This window comes from Epinephelus lanceolatus, chromosome 17 (genome assembly GCF_041903045.1).
Source record: "Epinephelus lanceolatus isolate andai-2023 chromosome 17, ASM4190304v1, whole genome shotgun sequence".
NCBI lineage: Eukaryota > Metazoa > Chordata > Actinopteri > Perciformes > Serranidae > Epinephelus > Epinephelus lanceolatus.
This window is the reverse complement of record NC_135750.1, coordinates 22,039,532-22,057,655: the sequence shown is the minus strand read 5'-3', so window position 1 is coordinate 22,057,655 and position 18,124 is coordinate 22,039,532. Positions and strand designations below refer to the sequence as shown.

At 41.1% G+C, this 18,124-nt stretch overlaps 2 protein-coding genes across 3 annotated transcripts; one reads left to right on the top strand and one right to left on the bottom strand.

Moving 5' to 3' along the window:
- Nucleotides 1–1,685: 1,685 nt before the first annotated feature.
- On the top strand, nt 1,686–8,757 carry morn4 (MORN repeat containing 4). 2 transcript variants are annotated; one of them, XR_013487865.1, is made up of 6 exons: nt 1,686–1,783; nt 2,815–2,888; nt 4,517–4,631; nt 4,914–5,023; nt 5,111–5,786; nt 5,849–8,757. XR_013487865.1 is itself a non-coding variant. In XM_033613888.2 (5 exons), the coding sequence occupies exons 2-5, from the start codon at nt 2,822–2,824 to the stop codon at nt 5,257–5,259; spliced, it is 441 nt and encodes a 146-aa protein (XP_033469779.1). In that variant the 5' UTR covers nt 1,686–1,783; nt 2,815–2,821; the 3' UTR covers nt 5,260–8,756. The 2 variants fall into 2 exon arrangements, 1 of the variants encoding a protein (XP_033469779.1); XM_033613888.2 differs by having other exon boundaries at nt 5,111–8,756.
- Nucleotides 8,758–11,850: 3,093 nt separating this feature from the next.
- On the bottom strand, nt 11,851–17,968 carry ankrd2 (ankyrin repeat domain 2 (stretch responsive muscle)). Its single transcript, XM_033614036.2, has 8 exons — nt 17,779–17,968; nt 16,048–16,194; nt 15,838–15,945; nt 15,658–15,756; nt 15,420–15,518; nt 15,186–15,284; nt 14,996–15,094; nt 11,851–13,532 (listed from the first exon to the last, which is right to left on the bottom strand). Exons 1-8 carry the CDS (start codon nt 17,845–17,847, stop codon nt 13,416–13,418), a joined length of 837 nt encoding a protein of 278 aa, XP_033469927.2. The 5' UTR covers nt 17,848–17,968; the 3' UTR covers nt 11,851–13,415.
- Between the last annotated feature and the right edge of the window lie 156 nt (nt 17,969–18,124).

The window sequence follows — 18,124 nt, the reverse complement described above, 5'->3', positions numbered from 1 at the left end:
ATTTTCACAACTACTTGAGGGATTAGTATTCATTTTTGTACAGATATTCATGGTTCCCAGAGGATCAGTCTAAGAACTTTGGTGATTCATTTACTTTACCTAATGTTCCACCAGCAAGTCAAAGTTTTCACTCATCCTGTGAAATACCAGTATCTCAGCATCTTCAGGACTGGTTGGCATGGAACGTATACAAACATTGATGGTTTACAGACAATATACGATACTGAATTTAGGGATCCCCTGACCTTTCCTCTGTGGCCACCATTAGTTTGACTTTTCTTTTAAGATTGCTTGGATGAACTGAATGGATTGCTGTGAAATGGTACAAACATTCATGTTCCCCATAGGTTCAGTTGTTCTCATTTTTGATCCCCTGACCCCTGATTTTCATTTTGTTTAAAACTATGGTTTATGACCAAACATCTGCATACATAACATTCCCATCATCTTAAGCTGTACTTCATGTTTAATGCGGATTAGCAAGGGTTAGCGTGCTAACACACTAAACTAAGATGGTGAACATAAACACTATACTCTAGACTCTTGTTACCTAATGCCCTGGGTAGTACAGAGGCCGTGTTTAATTTTTTAATACCATTAATGCCATAGTTGTGTTTGGCTACTTAAAAGCAAAATCTGTTTGGAAACAAAGTGGGTTGATAATAGCATACAGCTCATTTTGGCTCATTTTTGATTTAGATGGTGTCTTAATTGGATTTTCAGGAACAGGAAGAATCTATAGTTGCTTTTCTGAGGCCAGTACCTATTTACACAGTTGAATAAATGCTATCCTGGCTAGTAACGTAAATGCAGTTGTGTTTGAGGGGAACAAAAACGTAATGTCTATGCAGTTAGCCTGTGAGAAACATCATCTGAATCCCTACACTACAGACCACATAAGTCTGTTTTCTGTATAATACATTAGTAATAGTAATAATAATAATATATTATAGTCATGACTGTTGTTAATTAGTAATAAGTAGTAGTAGATGTGGTGGATATTGAAGTAGTGGTGTTAATAATATAATGCTCACATCTTTATTCACAGTTCACTAGAGTCTGTACACTATATGTAGTCTATGGCCTTCATGTTAAACATTATGTCAACAACACTACAGCCACTTAAACTGTAGTGTCGTGTGCTTCAACTATCTTCAGCAAAATGCCCAGGAGCCTTTTATAAAAATGTATGCCACAGTCTCTAAACTGTAGCATACACCAGGCCAATCAGAGAAAGTTTTAATGAGAGCCAACAGCAGTCATGCAATGAAACAACGCGGCGGTCAGGCTGCGATGATGCTGTTGGAGTGCTACCTTCATGTGCTGTCGGAGTTATTGTAATTCTGAGCTGAACGTCGACACGAACACGAAAACAAAAGTAAACACGGCTTGTAGAGAGGAAATAGGTTCATATAGAAGTTACTCAGTTGAATCCTTATGAGTAGAGCATATTATACATGTCAAAGTACGAGACGTTTTTATTAAGCCTGTATAAGAAGACATTTCACTATTTTCATGCAGCTGCTGTAACACAACCGTTCATCTCAATTTCTAAAATAAACAACAAATAATACAACACCTTTACTGTAGGTTTGCTCACTTTGTGCTATCGTATGTGACGCAAATGTAAACGTCATTTAAGACGCTTCATGTGTGATGTAGGAGTTTACGAGGATCACCTGAATGCGGCATACGTTTCTCAGCCGGTGTTTTCATATTTTTACGCCCCTCGGCTCTTGTACGGTGGTTTCCATGCTTCAAAGACGACAAACGTAGCGGACAGGTAAACGGTAGCGTTTGTAGGTGTTGTCGCTTTTCGCATGTAGTTGTGTTGCCATAGGTTACAATTATTTACGTACGCTTGACACTATAAGCGATAGCCTATGGAGCAATATGTATGCAAAGGCTTCACTGACTGAAACACACTGGCAGCCTGATTCAGATATTTACAGTAACGTTAGTGTGTTTCAGTCACGGTGTGGACTGAATTATTCAATGGCGACAGCATGTGTAAAACTACACCTGACTGCCATTCTGGACCACACTGACATTTGTTTTAAACAATAGGCTGTTTGAAATGGTCACCGTGGGAGAAGCTTTTGTTTATATCTGCAGTCATACAGTCACGTTTTCCAGCCTGGTTCGTTACAGAGGGCGTTTCACCACCAAGTGTGTTTTTCAACTGGGGTCAGACCAGCATCACCACCACCAACATGCACCGGGCATTAAACAGACTTCTTAGGTTGACAGTTATAGGATCTGGTGTGACCTGTCTTTATCCTTTGATCCGACCCACACTTAAAGTTCAACTGCAGGAACATGCACTGACACTGAGGCTTTGTCCCACAGCAATCCTCACTATAATTTCCACCCTATTTAGAAAACACAAAAACTGCTTCAGGTATTCAATTGTAATTTATTCATGGTGTTTAGTACTCTAACTAAAGACTAGTCACACTGCACGAGGTTGTATGTTAAAGTCTATTGAATGCTTTTCTGTCTTTATTTATTTAATTGATTAAAGGTAATGCCAAATTGCAGTATGTTTGGGAAGCTTGTAACACTGGCACCCAGCTAGACTTGAGAATTACATGAGCAAAAGTAATCCCATTAGGGAACATTTCTTTTTCGCTTTCCTCTACAGAAGTCAGAGGTCACGGACAGTTAAAGAAACAGCCTCTTAGAGCTGTTAGAGACTCACAGGAAACCATTCAAAGTGCAGTGTTTTTCTATTAAATGTATAGCTGCTGGTCAGCAAATTATATGTGTACTTTATCTGTGCTGCTAATGAATGTGTTTGTGTGTTGAAACCAGGGGTGACATGACTCTGACCAGAGGATCTTTCACCTACGCCAGTGGGGAAGAGTACCACGGCGAGTGGAAAGAAGGCAAGACAGCCCTGCTTCTCGGTTTTAAATTAAGTTTGTGTGCGAGTGGCACCGACTTAGCTACAGAGATGAGACAAGCTTTCACTTGCACCTTCTGTACGGTACATCTGGTCCTCATAATGTCTCTCTGAGGCATCGCTGTGTTAGTTATCAGCCGAGTGAAAGGGAACGGTGAGACACTGACAGACTGGGGAAATGCATTCGGTGCTTGTTATGTAAAGTTTGAAATTAGCACAAGTATTCTGGTATGCAGGTGCCCAATTTGCAAAAACTGAACACGTTACCTATATTCCCCCAAAATATTAATATCAGTAATTGTTATTTTGGCACATTTTTACTGTTTTAAATGATCTAATCTTTTCCACACATACCCATTCAGCTGTGTTCAGCTCAACTCACACGGTATATTTATAGTATTTTTAAAAAAAGCAGAATGGCATGCAAATGGAATAAAGAGCGCTGTCGATTAGCCTCGAGTACAGCTTGTGACATTAGTCAGATTTATTTCTCATTACATTAGCTAAGGTAGCAGCACTCTGCCTCAGTAAAGGCTTGATGCTCATTAAATCATCAGTATATGTAATGTCATGATATTACAGAGAAGCAAGCAGGAACAAACGCAAGTACCAGTGGCGGCCAATATTTTAGGGTTTCCGTTCATTAATCTACAGGCATGTGTGCATACGAGAATGTTAAATCTTTGTCAAATTCTCACCTGTGGCAAAGATTACGAGGATGCTTTAACTCTCTTGCACACACATGCAGTGATGTTAGTGACATGCAAGCTCAAGCCGTTTAATCAAATCCCAATTAGCTAGCATTGGCAACCCATGACGAACGAGACAGATTTACCAGCTCTGGCTTTGTCAAATCTACTGGATTAGACTTTAGACTTGTTTGGGAAATCTTGGAGAGTCCTCTGTCAGCTGCTGCCGAGAAACCAAATCAATCGGAACACCAGGAACAGGACCATCCAGGGGTTTTTGTTTTGTCTCAGCATCCAGTCATGGTTTCAGGTCAATGCAAACACTGTCCATGTTATTTTAATTGGTGTATTCCTTCAACCTCCATCAGCAGCTTGGCCCACCTTTTCAGTTTGTCCAGAAACTCATAGGTGTGTGCCCTCTGACATGATTATAGGCATCAATAGTGGATCATGTGCTACCAGGAGGGGGATGCAACTACATTCCTGGATCCTAAAGTCAAAATCCCTGCTAAAAAATCTGCTGGATTAGAGTTGTGTAATTCCCACCACACAGGAGGCAGATGGGACTCCTAATTCAGTAGTAAACCTTTAGCTGATGGGGGGGGGGGGATACTTAAATCCAAGCACGTACTGACTCGTGACATATGTAGTGGCTCTCCAATACCAAGTGAATATAAAACCCTGAGCCGCATTGCAAGTTCAAATGTCATGCTTAGTTGGTCGTCTCTTACAGTATGTTATGCACTATTACTAAAGAGTAATCCATTAGAGGCTAAGTGGTCAGATGAGGCAGGATGACACCCATGTAGATAAAATGAATCGACAAATGGTCCCAAGGTCGTTTGCCTTGACATGATTTCTTGTGTTTCCATCATCCGTTTGAAGCTTGAGCCATTGCTTACCCTGATGTGTGATTTTCCAGGTCGGAGGCATGGTGTGGGCCAGCTCAAGTTTCAGGATGGAACCTGCTTCTCCGGCCAGTTCGAGAATGGACTCTTTCACGGCTCTGGTGTGCTGCTCTTTACAGATGGATCCAGGTGTGTGTGCCAAAGAGTGAGACAGAAAGAAAGCAAGTTTTGTCCTCGATGAAAAGTTACAAATGGGGCGTCGGTGGCTTAGTGGTAGAGCAGGCGCCCCACATACAAGGCTGTTGCCGCAGCGGCCCAGGTTCGAGTCCAGCTTGTGGCCCTTTCCTGCATGTCTCTCCCCCCTTCACGCTTCACTGTCCTGTCGATTAAAGGCAAAAAATTCCCTAAAAAATATCTTAAAAAAAAAAAAAAAGTTACAAATGATGCCTTGCTCTCTTTTCACTCTGTCAGGTACGAAGGAGAATTTGCACATGGGAAGTTTCAAGGCACAGGAGTCTTCAGTAGATTCGACGGCATGAAGTTTGAAGGAGAATTCACAGATGGACGTGTTGAGGGATATGGTAAGTTTGATACGCTGCTGGAACAGTCTGTCCATCAGTAGTATTTCACTGTGGTTTGGTCACAGTGTCCTGGGTCTCTGCCTCCAGGCCTATTGACTTTCCCAGATGGAGCTCATGGTGTCCCGCGAAACGAGGGCCTGTTTCAAAACCACAAGCTGCAGAAGAGAGAGAAGTGTCCAGGAGTGGTGCAGCGTGCGCAGGCTTCAGCCTCCAGCGCCCGCACTCTGGCGCTTTGACTGTCATGGACCTCAGAGGAGACACGGTCAGGGTTCCAGCAACTTCCAGGAGGGCCTCAGGGATGTGTACTCGTATACTCCCCTCCAGCTCTTCTCTCTGTGTCTTTCTCTCTTTTTTTTCACCATCACTTTCTTTTTCTGCATCTTCCTCGCTTAGCCGTCACAGTGGCTTGGAATGCACATGCAATTTGACCAAACAATGGCTTTCTGTATGACTGACTTGAAATGCACAACACCATGAAGCACACCTTTAACTTCACAAGTCATGTTAACACCAAATGCTGCTGTTTTGTTCCTTGTACTCATAAACAGTGTCTTAGTGGTTTCTCTAGAATAGTTAGCTTCATATATCAGACAGCGGAATATAGGAGACCTCTTCTTACCATGCAGTTGCACATCTGGTACTTTAAAGGTCCAGTGTGTAGGATTTAGGGGGATATATTGGCAGAAATGGAATATAATATAATAATTATGTTCCGTTAAGTGCTTGTCAACAAACCAAATACTGACTCTTGATAGGGCCATTTGTGTTTTTGCATCGGCCACCGTAGTTAGCAGCCCCTCCACGATGAAAGCGTCAGAAAAACAGGTTTTTTTAAAATGTGAAACTGCTTTATTTAGTGTTTTTACCAGTTTAAAATAATCAATCTGTTTGTTCTGGAGAGGAAGAGACCACTGCAGATAATTTAGCCCCCGATAAAAAACGCCTGAACATCTGGATCTTAAGTAACCTGAGAAAAAAGGTGAGCACACATTAGCAGGCGCTAGGCTAGTGGCTGAGCCAAACAGCATCGGAGAAACACTAATTTGTAATGTGACATTGCTTTATTCAGTGTTTTTTACCAGTTTAAATTACTGGGAACGTTTGTTTTGGAGAGGAGGAGACCTCTGCAGATAATTCGGCTACCTATAAAAACCTCCTGAACGTCTGGAATTTAAGTAATCCGAGAAGAAAGGTGAGCACTGATAAGCAGATGCTAGGTTAGTGGCCTGTTTTTGATGAGCCAAACAGCATTGGAGAAACACAAATTTGTAAGGTGACATTGCTTTATTCAGTGTTTTAACTGGTTTAGATCCCAGGTGCGTTTGACCTCTGCGGATAATCCGGCTACCTGTAAAAAAAAACTTGAATGTCTGGATCAGAAAAAAGGTGAGCACATATAATGTTATCAGTGAAGAAAGGCGAGCATACATTAGCAGGTGCTGGGCTAGCAGCCTGTTTCTGATGAGCCAAACAGCATAGGAGAAACACTGATTTGTAACGTGAAACTGCTTTAATACAGTGTCTTTACCAGTTTGAGTCACCAACTCTGTTTGTTTGGGAGAGGTGGAGGCCTCTGCGGATGATTCAGCTACCGGTAAAAACGTCCTGACCGATGAACATTAAAGAAATCAAACTGGGAGAAGTGTCAGCTAATTGCAATCTGCAATCCTCACCAATAGATTCCACTAAATTCCCCTAAATCTTACACACTGGACACTCAAGGAGGGCTTTTTTTCTCCTGCATTAGGAAAAGGTGTAAAATTAAGTCTGTATGTCAAAGACTTCAGCCACTAATTAGATCAGTTCACTTTAAAATTGCTGCAATCCATTAAAACAGAGTGTTACTTAAAGGTCCCCTGTGGAGACCTCTAGTACTGCAAGATAGCGAACGTGGATCTAAATAATGCACAGTTTAAAATATTGGAGAAAAAAAAGGCTTTACAGATGCTTTATGAGGAAGGAAATGCATTCAACACGTTTGTTAGACAAGACTTGAAAACAGTGAATGTAGACATAACTTTAGTTTATTCAAAAAAACACTCCATGGGGCACCTTTAAAATCTCATCCCAATTAACAGTGCTGCTGCCATCTTTATCTTTCAAGGAATGCATTTCGTCACCGGTGTTTCTCCTTCTAGAGGATCAGTATTCACATTGCCTTAAAGACATTTTGGTACAAGAGTGTAGTTCCAGGGTGTCCATCTGAAAATGAGATGACGCACACTTCCCTCTCCTTCCCGTCTCCTCTGCATCATTTCCCCTAAGGTGTCTGTCATCCGAATGAATTTGAGGCCTGTTTGAAGATTGCCTTCACTCTGAGGGACATGTTGCTAAGCTGGTGCTGAGTCTCAGCCCCCATCACTCACAAGTCCAGCAGCTCTCCTCACTTCAATAAACCTCTGTCTCCCAGTGGAAATCATGGGAGAGGAGATTTAACTCCGCTGGATAATTCTCTCACGTTTTCCCCTTTATAACCTGAAAGACTTGGACGACTGGACATCATCAGAGTTGTTAGATGATCATAATTATATGCATTAAATTAAGGACACAGATCATAATTGAGGCAGCTGAATGAAAGTATTTATATATATTTAAGAAAATGTAATTATGTGTTTTTCTGTGAAGTGTTCACACGTTCATTGTCACTGATTGTGTTTGTTCTGACCTTTCAAATGAATGAAGAGAAAATTCTTTGATTGGTCAGGTAGAAAACAATGTTACTAAATTATTTAAGACAGTGTGGTTGAGTATTCTGAGGAATATATTAACCTTTATAGCCAGTCGCAGCTATTCTGTGATTACGGATGAGTTCAGTGTACTTGAACAGTTAATAGGCCTTACGAAGCATTTGTAGACATGTCTTGTTGTCTAGGGTTGCCTACATAGAAATTCAACCAAAGACAATCAAATGATATTATAGGTGAGGAGGCCGGGAGCAGTCGACAGGATTTACATGTGTTATTTCTCACAGCTGGATTGTAAAGACAAATCAATAAGGACAAATCCACCTGGGGCTGCAGTGCACAGGAAAAACAAAAGGACCGAAGATTAAACAGGGAATTGATATGAGATTTTGTTGTAAATATTCTCGGAGTCTCTCGTCTGGATTATTGCAGTTTCTGGTTTTTATTGTTATATTCTTTGAGGGGAAAAACAATCAATACTCAATATCATGAACCCATACTGCTGCTTCGTTGAGACCCGCTTTGGTATGGCAGTGTGCTGCAGAGTACAATCAGAAAGATTGAAGGTAACATTAGACACAGAGAAGCAGTCCAGAGCATGCGTCAGTACCACTATCTCCAAGCACACAATGATACTTTGTTGTTTTGCTGTATGTGTAATGTCCCGCATTTCAGATCATGCAACGGCATTTTTCCTTCCTGCTATTTCGGAGATGGCGCCTGCTCTCAAGCCTTCTTTGCCTCTACACGCCTGCCTGAGTGGAATTGAATTCACAAAAATTCCACATCTATTTCCAACTGGAAAACAAATGGTGCTTTAAAAGCGTGCCTGTCCAGACTCTCACCTGCCTGGAAAATATCATTGCCATGGTTACCTTTTTTTTCCAGTAACAATATAATGTTGCTTTGAGTGCTCTTAGATAAAAAGTACTGCACAGTATCCCCTCATTCTCCTGGAATAGGTCTGTGTATCACATAGGCAGTAATGTGTTCAATAAAGCCTTGTGTTGAGAAAAGATGTGCGTTTTTCCCTGTGTTTGGACACATGACAAAGTCGTTCCTTATCAGGTGATTATGGAGCCATTTCCGATGTTTTTACCACAAAGAATGTCAGAAATCTGCAGCTATGGGGAGGAACTTTAACCGTTTCATGGATAAACAGGTTCCTCTGGTCTTTGGCTGCTGCACAGCTCCAAGCAGAAGCCAGTTTTCCCATCCCCCTCCTCATTCTACACCACTCCAGCCCTCAGCAACAGCACCGCATACAGTTTGTAGCTCACATGAACAGAATTAAAGCTGTAAAACATATATGAATCCAACAGATTTAATCTTATGCATAAACTATAACGCAGGCATAGATTTCAGGGGAATGCAGGGGGATTCTCTCCTTAACATTTGGAGCATGTGCATTTGTCCCTGATTATAGAAAGACACAAGTAGCACAGGACTTTTATTTTGACAGCATTTAAATCACACTGGTAACAATAGTGACTACAAAAAAAGGTTTTCAGTTATAAGGCTCTAAAAATGTTACCGAATGATGTATAAATGCATATCCAGCAAATTTAGTTTAGTTTATTGTAAATTGCCACATGACCAGAGCTGTTTACTTCCTGGTTGCACCATGAGACAAGGATGGCTGCATCAATGCTCCCAAACAAATGGTTAGTCAAGTGTGTTAACATAAAGATAGGACAGAGAGTTTTGGTATACATTATCTTTAAGGTGTCTCGCATCAATATTTGCAGTTGTAATTACTCAACTTTGTTCAGAAGGGTCACAGAATTAGTGAACATGTTGACAGCAACAATAGTGACCGGTGCGATAACACATCTAAAAGTACATAGTTCTTGATCTGCCTAACCTTCTACTCTTCTTTTGAGTGAAGTTTTGGGTATGTGGGGTTTAGGTGACAGCCCAGACAATGCATACAACCTTACAGTTGTCCCTCTAAATCAAAAAGATTGCTGTCTTCAGTGATTGTGATAGCGATGTGTCAGATATATACTGTGAGGTTTGGATTCATATGCTGAACTGAGGCAAACAGATCATGATAGGACATCTTAAACAGTGATTATCGCCTCCCCCTCCTGCCCGTTCTCATTCTGAAGTCGTCGAATACCGCTGCTTTGAAAAAGATTTTGGCTTCGGACACCTGAAGCCAAAAGCCACCTTTCGTGGTAGTAGGTAACAGGGTCGGACGTAACCTTTGGTGTTGTTATGATATGGCTGGATGGCACCTACGGGGGCGGTACGATACCCTGCTGGAAATGACATAATATAAGGAGCAGGAAAGTCTGTACAGATTGGGTAGGTTGGGTGGTCCACAAACCCTGGACTTTCACCCAGGAGCCGAGTGTTTGCTTCCTGAATGCCAAATGTTGTTTTCTAAACCTAACCATGTGCTTTTGTTGACGTCCCAGTATTGGTAGGGCGTACTGGAACGTCACAGCAGATGCAGAGGGATACCTTGCACATCATATGTGAACGTAAAAGGCCACTGACAAAGAGGCGATATGTACAGTACAGGCCAAAAGTTTGGACACACCTTCTCATTCAATGCGTTTTCTTTATTTTCATGACTATTTACATTGTAGATTCTCACTGAAGGCATCAAAACTATGAATGAACACGTGGAGTTATGTACTTAACAAAAAAAGGTGAAATAACTGAAAACATGTTTTATATCCTAGTTTCTTCAAAATAGCCACCCTTTGCTCTGATTACTGCTTTGCACACTCTTGGCATTCTCTCCATGAGCTTCAAGAGGTAGTCACCTGAAATGGTTTTCCAACAGTCTTGAAGGAGTTCCCAGAGGTGTTTAGCACTTGTTGGCCCCTTTGCCTTCACTCTGCAGTCCAGCTCACCCCAAACCATCTCGATTGGGTTCAGGTCCGGTGACTGTGGAGGCCAGGTCATCTGCCGCAGCACTCCATCACTCTCCTTCTTGGTCAAATAGCCCTTACACAGCCTGGAGGTGTGTTTGGGGTCATTGTCCTGTTGAAAAATAAATGATCGTCCAACTAAACGCAAACCGGATGGGATGGCATGTCGCTGCAGGATGCTGTGGTAGCCATGCTGGTTCAGTGTGCCTTCAATTTTGAATAAATCCCCAACAGTGTCACCAGCAAAACACCCCCACACCATCACACCTCCTCCTCCATGCTTCACAGTGGGAACCAGGCATGTGGAATCCTTCCGTTCATCTTTTCTGCGTCTCACAAAGACACGGCGGTTGGAACCAAAGATCTCAAATTTGGACTCATCAGACCAAAGCACAGATTTCCACTGGTCTGATGTCCATTCCTTGTGTTTCTTGGCCCAAACAGATCTCTTCTGCTTGTTGCCTCTCCTTAGCAGTGGTTTCCTAGCAGCTATTTGACCATGAAGGCCTGATTGGCGCAGTCTCCTCTTAACAGTTGTTCTAGAGATGGGTCTGCTGCTAGAACTCTGTGTGGCATTCATCTGGTCTCTGATCTGAGCTGCTGTTAACTTGCGATTTCTGAGGCTGGTGACTCGGATGAACTTATCCTCAGAAGCAGAGGTGACTCTTGGTCTTCCTTTCCTGGGTCGGTCCTCATGTGTGCCAGTTTCGTTGTAGCGCTTGATGGTTTTTGCGACTCCACTTGGGGACACATTTAAAGTTTTTGCAATTTTCCAGACTGACTGACCTTCATTTCTTAAAGTAATGAGGGACACTCGTTTTTCTTTAGTTAGCTGATTGGTTCTTGCCATAATATGAATTTTAACAGTTGTCCAATAGGGCTGTCGGCTGTGTATTAACCTGACTTCTGCACAACACAACTGATGGTCCCAACCCCATTGATAAAGCAAGAAATTCCACTAATTAACCCTGATAAGGCACACCTGTGAAGTGGAAACCATTTCAGGTGACTACCTCTTGAAGCTCATGGAGAGAATGCCAAGAGTGTGCAAAGCAGTAATCAGAGCAAAGGGTGGCTATTTTGAAGAAACTAGAATATAAAACATGTTTTCAGTTATTTCACCTTTTTTGTTAAGTACATAACTCCACATGTGTTCATTCATAGTTTTGATGCCTTCAGTGAGAATCTACAATGTAAATAGTCATGAAAATAAAGAAAACGCATTGAATGAGAAGGTGTGTCCAAACTTTTGGCCTGTACTGTATGTGTAATATGTATGTGTAAGAATTTTTGATATGTAGAGTAGTCACTCTAGAATGTGATGGAGTTTTCTAGTGGAAATGCTGGGGACTGCCAGAGACAGAGTTTTAAATGTGTTAATAACTGAGCTGGGATATACAAGGATTTTGATGACTGCATAAGAGAATATGTTGATTTGGTCAATGAATGGTGGATACAACACATTATCCCACTGGTCAGAATTGTGACCGACCATAAAAAACACTTTTTCACCTACTTTTCCATGAAAATTAAAAAAAAAAAAAAAAAAGATTGATTACTTTAAAGGGTTATCAGACAGATGATTTGAATAGTTTTACATTTATGAAAAAATTGGGATAAAGGTTAAAGGCATTTACACCTTAAACTGATGCAGAAAAGGTACAAATTAGTGCAGAAAATTTCACCAGGACGCAGAAATTAAGAGTTTGATGCTCAAAATTTGCTAGCAGAGGATGTCCAAAACCTCCAAAATCCTCTTTCAAATGTTGAAAATAAAAATTCACGCCCTTGAACAAATGATGTACTGTAATATCTCTGTTAGTGTCACGCTGACCAAATAAATGACAACACTGTCTCATAGTTTGCGTAACCTTGTATGGTGTATCTCCACAGAAGTCCCGGACAGTTAACAGCCTTGCTTGGAACAGGAAATACTGTGTGTGGCTGATAATGTATCTGACGAGTTGTCTACAATGAACACATTGAATTTTTTAACAGAAGACAGTAGCTACGCTTTTCAAAACAGCGTTTTACATTCACATTACGAAAAATGCAGCAGTGGCACAATATTTGTGAAACAAAATGTGCTCACGAAATGAATGGCTGCGTGTGTACTGACTAACTGCACAAACAACTACATTACAAGCAGTGAAGCAAGCTGTTGGTTTCCCCAGTGTGAATGACCAACCTCCCTCAGGAACATTTGAGCCACTGATGGTAGAAGGAAAATATGCCCACTGAGCTCCCCTCGAATCCCTGACTTTAGTGGGGGCATACCAGCTGCTATCGTCAGCTGACGTCTCAAACACAGTGCTACTGTGTGCTGTGGCCTTGTCTGCCGCCTCAATAAAACAAGGACTTCTTGATGTATATTCAAACAGCTTCTGCACAGCACTATATCTATTAATATTATTCAGCTTCCAAAGGCATCACAAATCAGATATGAAACATCCATGAGAGTGCTCCTCAGATCATGAAGCGCTTTAGATGTGAACATCAAAAGCCAAAACTTGGCAGTAAGGTTTTGATAAAAAATCAGCTTTGCTTCCTCATTCAGATGTTTTTGTCTCCATATTCAAGATAAGCAGATCATTTTGAATCCTTCACACCCAAGTTGACATTTACCAGTGTCAGAGTTCAGACTAATCTCAGAGGTTTTAACGCCATGCCCTGGAAAAGCTGATTTTGTCACATACATACACTCAATCTCAGACATGATGTACACAGACCTACAGCGGAATTACAGAATGTGTTTTGAACCTGAGACAGAAAGTGATAAAAAGAGAAGTCATAGAGAATATACTGAGTAGATATACATGCTGTTCACTCCTCTCTCAAGGTGTTTTCAGGTCCCACCTCTCTCGGCTTCTCCAGGCTCTGCAGGGTCTCCATGATGTCAGACTGCCATTGTTTTACCTGCTGTACTGCGGTTACTCCCTCCTGTAACACAGGTCATACTGTCAGTTTGTTAGTGAGGGGTTGTATTGCATTTACAGTGTTGAGATATGAGCCACGGCATGTTAGGTTCTTGCATGCATTCAATATGTGTCCTTTAAGGGAACAGTTTGGGAATAATGTTTATTCATTTTCTTGGACAGGAAGATTCATACCACTCTCATATCTATAGCCCCATTTCCACCAAACACTTTCAGTATGGTACCTATGGAACCAGAAGTACCCCTCAGACATGGTACCTAGACCATAGTGCCCTAGTGCCAGTGACCAATTACAACCTTATAACTTGTTTATTAAATCTGTACATAAGCCTCAAGTTTAAAGGTGCCAGAAATCCCAAAAATAAAAGCTACTTTTGTTTATTTAACTTAGTTCCCAGAATGAAAAGTCTTTCTTTAAAGGTCATTAAAAATCCTGATTTATGATATGATTTATACATTCTCTGATAAATTGAGCAATATGTTAATGAAATCTGAGAAGTAGGCAGGCAGGCAGTCGCTGAACTCCAACTCTAGAGTGTGAATTTTTGGAGCAGTGTTTTTGGGCTAATTTGCGGCTTTAACAGGCTGACAAACTGTGGGCTTTTGGTCCAATAGGACATGAACTATTGGACCTTCCAACCAATGGGCACTCTCTGGTTTAACAACACCAGTTTGCCATTCTGCAGTGAGCTCTGTGCTGGACTATTTCTCATTAAAGGCTAGTCACCACCAACTATTAGAGATTTGAGGAAGTTACTGTGCCTGGCCAAGAAAAAGTCCAGCACATACTCCCTCATAAATCAGCTGCTGCTTTATGTTTTGATTTTGGTTTGGATTTTAAAAAAAAAAGAGAAACTACATGACATGCGCTCTGCTGACCTCGTAACTGAAGCGGCAACTAGAGGCTAGAAAGCTGAGGTGCGACTGAGTGAGGTGGGTTGCAGAGGCTTCTTTGCTAGATCCACCACTAGGCTCCTCAAGGAAATTGGGATTAATGGGCACGCCCAGAGGAAAGTGGTCAAAGATCTGGCCAGTACAGCTGAGAGGTGCAGTCACTGGTTATGTCTGAAGAGAGAGGATCAGCATCTGGCCCCCAGGTGACCACAGAGGAGCCAACCTTCTGACACACTCCCAGGCCTGATCAGCCTGTGGTCGGCCTGCCTCAATGGAGGGGGTCTTGTGATAAAGGCCGAAACACCCAATAATGTTAAGGTACACAACTGATGATTTGTTGAGGGGTAACACCAAGTCCTAACTGATCAATCTGATGAATCTGAGCTTTTCTGATTATACCTGATTGCAGTCTTTATGCTAATCTAATCATACTGTCTGTAGCATCATATTTTACACAGAGATAGGACGGTGATATCTTTATATATAATAAGTGTATTCCCCAAAATGTCAAACTATTCCTGTTAAATTATGTTCAAGTTAAACCGGACATGCACAACAGGTGTAAAAACTCACATGATTTTTTATTTTCGTGTCAGCCCCTGCAGCTATGAGCAGCTTCACTATCTTGTATCTGTTGAGACGCACGGCATCATGCAGGGCTGTGTCCCCTTCCTGAGGGAAGAGAAAAATGAATCAATGGCAGAAGGGAAATATAGTGATGATGAAACACTGAAGTGAAACACAGTGTTGAGCTGCTGCCTACCCTGTCCCTGGAGTTGATTTTGGCACCACAGGACAGGAGGTACTCCACGATGGCTGTGTGGCCCGTTCTAGTGGCCACATGCAGAGGAGTGCTGTACAGCTGTAATGTGGACATTGACATGCACTGTGACTGTGACCAGCACATAAAGCACCAACTGTACATTAGCATTAGACCTCAAGTATGTTCAGTATGAGTCCAGGTAAAAATTCATGCACAAATAAAATGCACATTTACCTTATCTCTAACATTCAGGTCAGCCCCGTGGCTCTGCAGGGCTTTGACAACTCCCAGGCTTCCCCCTCTGCAGGCCCAATGTATGGCCCTGGAGCCCAGCTGAAACACAGTAGCATGGCTCTGTTCTATTAATATCACTCACTTGAGGCCACTGGAGGCTGGAGCTTTAGTGAGTGAAGATAATCTGAACCAATCTCATCATCATCTTTACAAACAGCCATGTGCCCGCACGTCTTACTTGATCTTTAAAGTTGATATCGGCTCCTTTTTCTAAAAGCGTTTGGACAACTGCCGTGTGTCCGTCCAGAGAGGCCCGGTGCAGCGCTGTCCTCTTCAACTGGAGGGTTTAAATATATCATATTTATGTTGCTGTATGTTGTACATGTGTCTGTGTTCCTACCACACAGTGAGAGCATACCTCATCATGGACATTTGGGTTCCCACCATCAACCAGATACTTGTCTATTACAGTCAGTTTGCCTTGACTTGCTGCGTTCATGAATTCTGCAGTATCCATGGGCCCCGTCTTTCCACACACAAACACAAAGGGACAGAAGGGACACAGAGATTCAATTTTCATATCTCTGTTGTGCACATGAAGATAAGGTTTCTGAAAGTTGTAGCTCACCACAGGGATTTCCACAGACACCCTGGGCGAGTATGTTTTCTTGATCTTCTTTTTCCTTTTGCACAGCTCTGTGATATTCTCTCCACCACTCAGGTCCAAAATCTCACAGTGCAGCTCTGAGGAGATCCTCCTCACTCGCTCCTCTGCCTGGAAACCAACAGAAATGCAGATAGCAATGTAGAAAACGCTACTAGAAAATCTAGATGAGAGAGATATGATTGGCTTGTAATGCAGATGTGCCAAGCAGGCTAAGGGTGTTGAGAGCTGGGAATGGTGGTGTTAATGTCAAAATAAATTCACAGCATAGTGCAAGCTGGGCTTGGCCATAACAAAAGTAGTATTCACAATAAATTGCCTCTCGTATGCTGTTCAGTTGTTTTTACATTATTTATCACTGATACAGAATTCAAAGGAACATGTCTTTGTGTGCATGTGAGCCTTTATGTACCCTGCATGCTTGTTTTATTCCAATTATTTTTAAAAAGTAAAATAATATTTCATTCATTAATTGATGAGAGGTTCGTGTTTGTTGGTTCTTTTGTCTAGTCTGAATAAAAACCCTTTGATTGCCAAAAACATATATATATATTTTTAACACATTTTCCCTGAATTAACCTGGGAAGATCATTTGAATTAGAGTAATTAGAATATACATGAAGTTAATGTCACCAAATATTGATCATAATGACCTCTTTTTTTTAACAAGGTCTTTTAACAAGTTTTTTTTTTTAATGAATATTAAAAAACGGACAACTTGAACACAGAATAATGAAATCAAATCCCTGTATACACCCCCATCCCCCACGTACTGCACCATCAGTAAGCATACATTCATAGAAATAAATACATGAATTAATAATTACATTTAAATAAACACATACATTCACAGTTTCACATATACATAAATCAAGAAAAATAAAATAAATTAAAAAAAATGCCAGATAGAGAAAAGTGAAATGCAGATAGCAATGTTTTAAAAATAATATAACATTTTTTAAAAACTAATGAAATAAATGGCTGCCAGGTGGTATCAAAATTTTCTGGTGGACCCCCTAAAAGCATATCTAATTTTTTCTCGGTGGATGTGACACATAACCTCTCTTATCCATCAGCCAATAATGACCTCTTTTGCTGACAGTTCATTATGTTGTTTAGTGCACATAAAAGGAATTAAAATAACTCTTAATACGTTGCAAGAAATACAGTGGTTTTCAGAAATAAAGGATGGAAGTCAGTTTATATTGTGTCAGGAAATTAAACATTCAGTTTTGATTACTTTTCCAAAATGTATTTGGATGGTAAAGGTATGATCAGTTAATTAAACTTTAAGAATAAAACCCCCTGACTAAAACAGGCTTTACTAAAACTCTGGAAAAGAAAATGATCCAACTGCAAGCAATTTCATCATATCTAGTAACACTGTTATCTATAATTTCTAAGTATGTGTTTTCCAGTGTGCCTGCAAATGATCGTTGAAGCAGGCTGACAGACATTTTATCCTCTTGTTTGGGACTTAATGTCAACGCTGACATGTTTTCTAGGATATCGCAGCTCATTAATACAACAGTCTTTACATATTATAGCTGTTCATGTTTCCACAAATCAGGGCTTTGAAAATTGTGATACAGCAGTATTAGTAACATGAATTATTTTTAAGAAACAGAATCCCCCAAGTGGTGAGTTTCTAATGATCATTTCAAGGAGCAACATTAGTATTTCTCTCACACCTACCTGAGCTTTCTTTTCTATTCCTGTTGTATGGTCCATCACACTGGCTGCCCACTGCACCCCTTCCTCCATCTCTGTTTGATACAGAAAAAGATAAAACAGCCAATAAAGTAATTTTGAACAGCTGAAGCTTTCTAACTCATAATCTGGAGTAAAATCTAACGAGCTGTGTGTCACTTTATACAGAAGTGCTGCAAGCCCAGTGGCTCGCTGGCTGGAATGCCGGGTTCATGGTGGGACATTGTGTCACCCCATCAAACAGGTGTGTGTGCACTTTGGAGTGTGTGTATGCATGTATGTTTGTGTGTATTCCCCAGCATTACAATCTCCCTCCCTCTTTTCCTCTCTG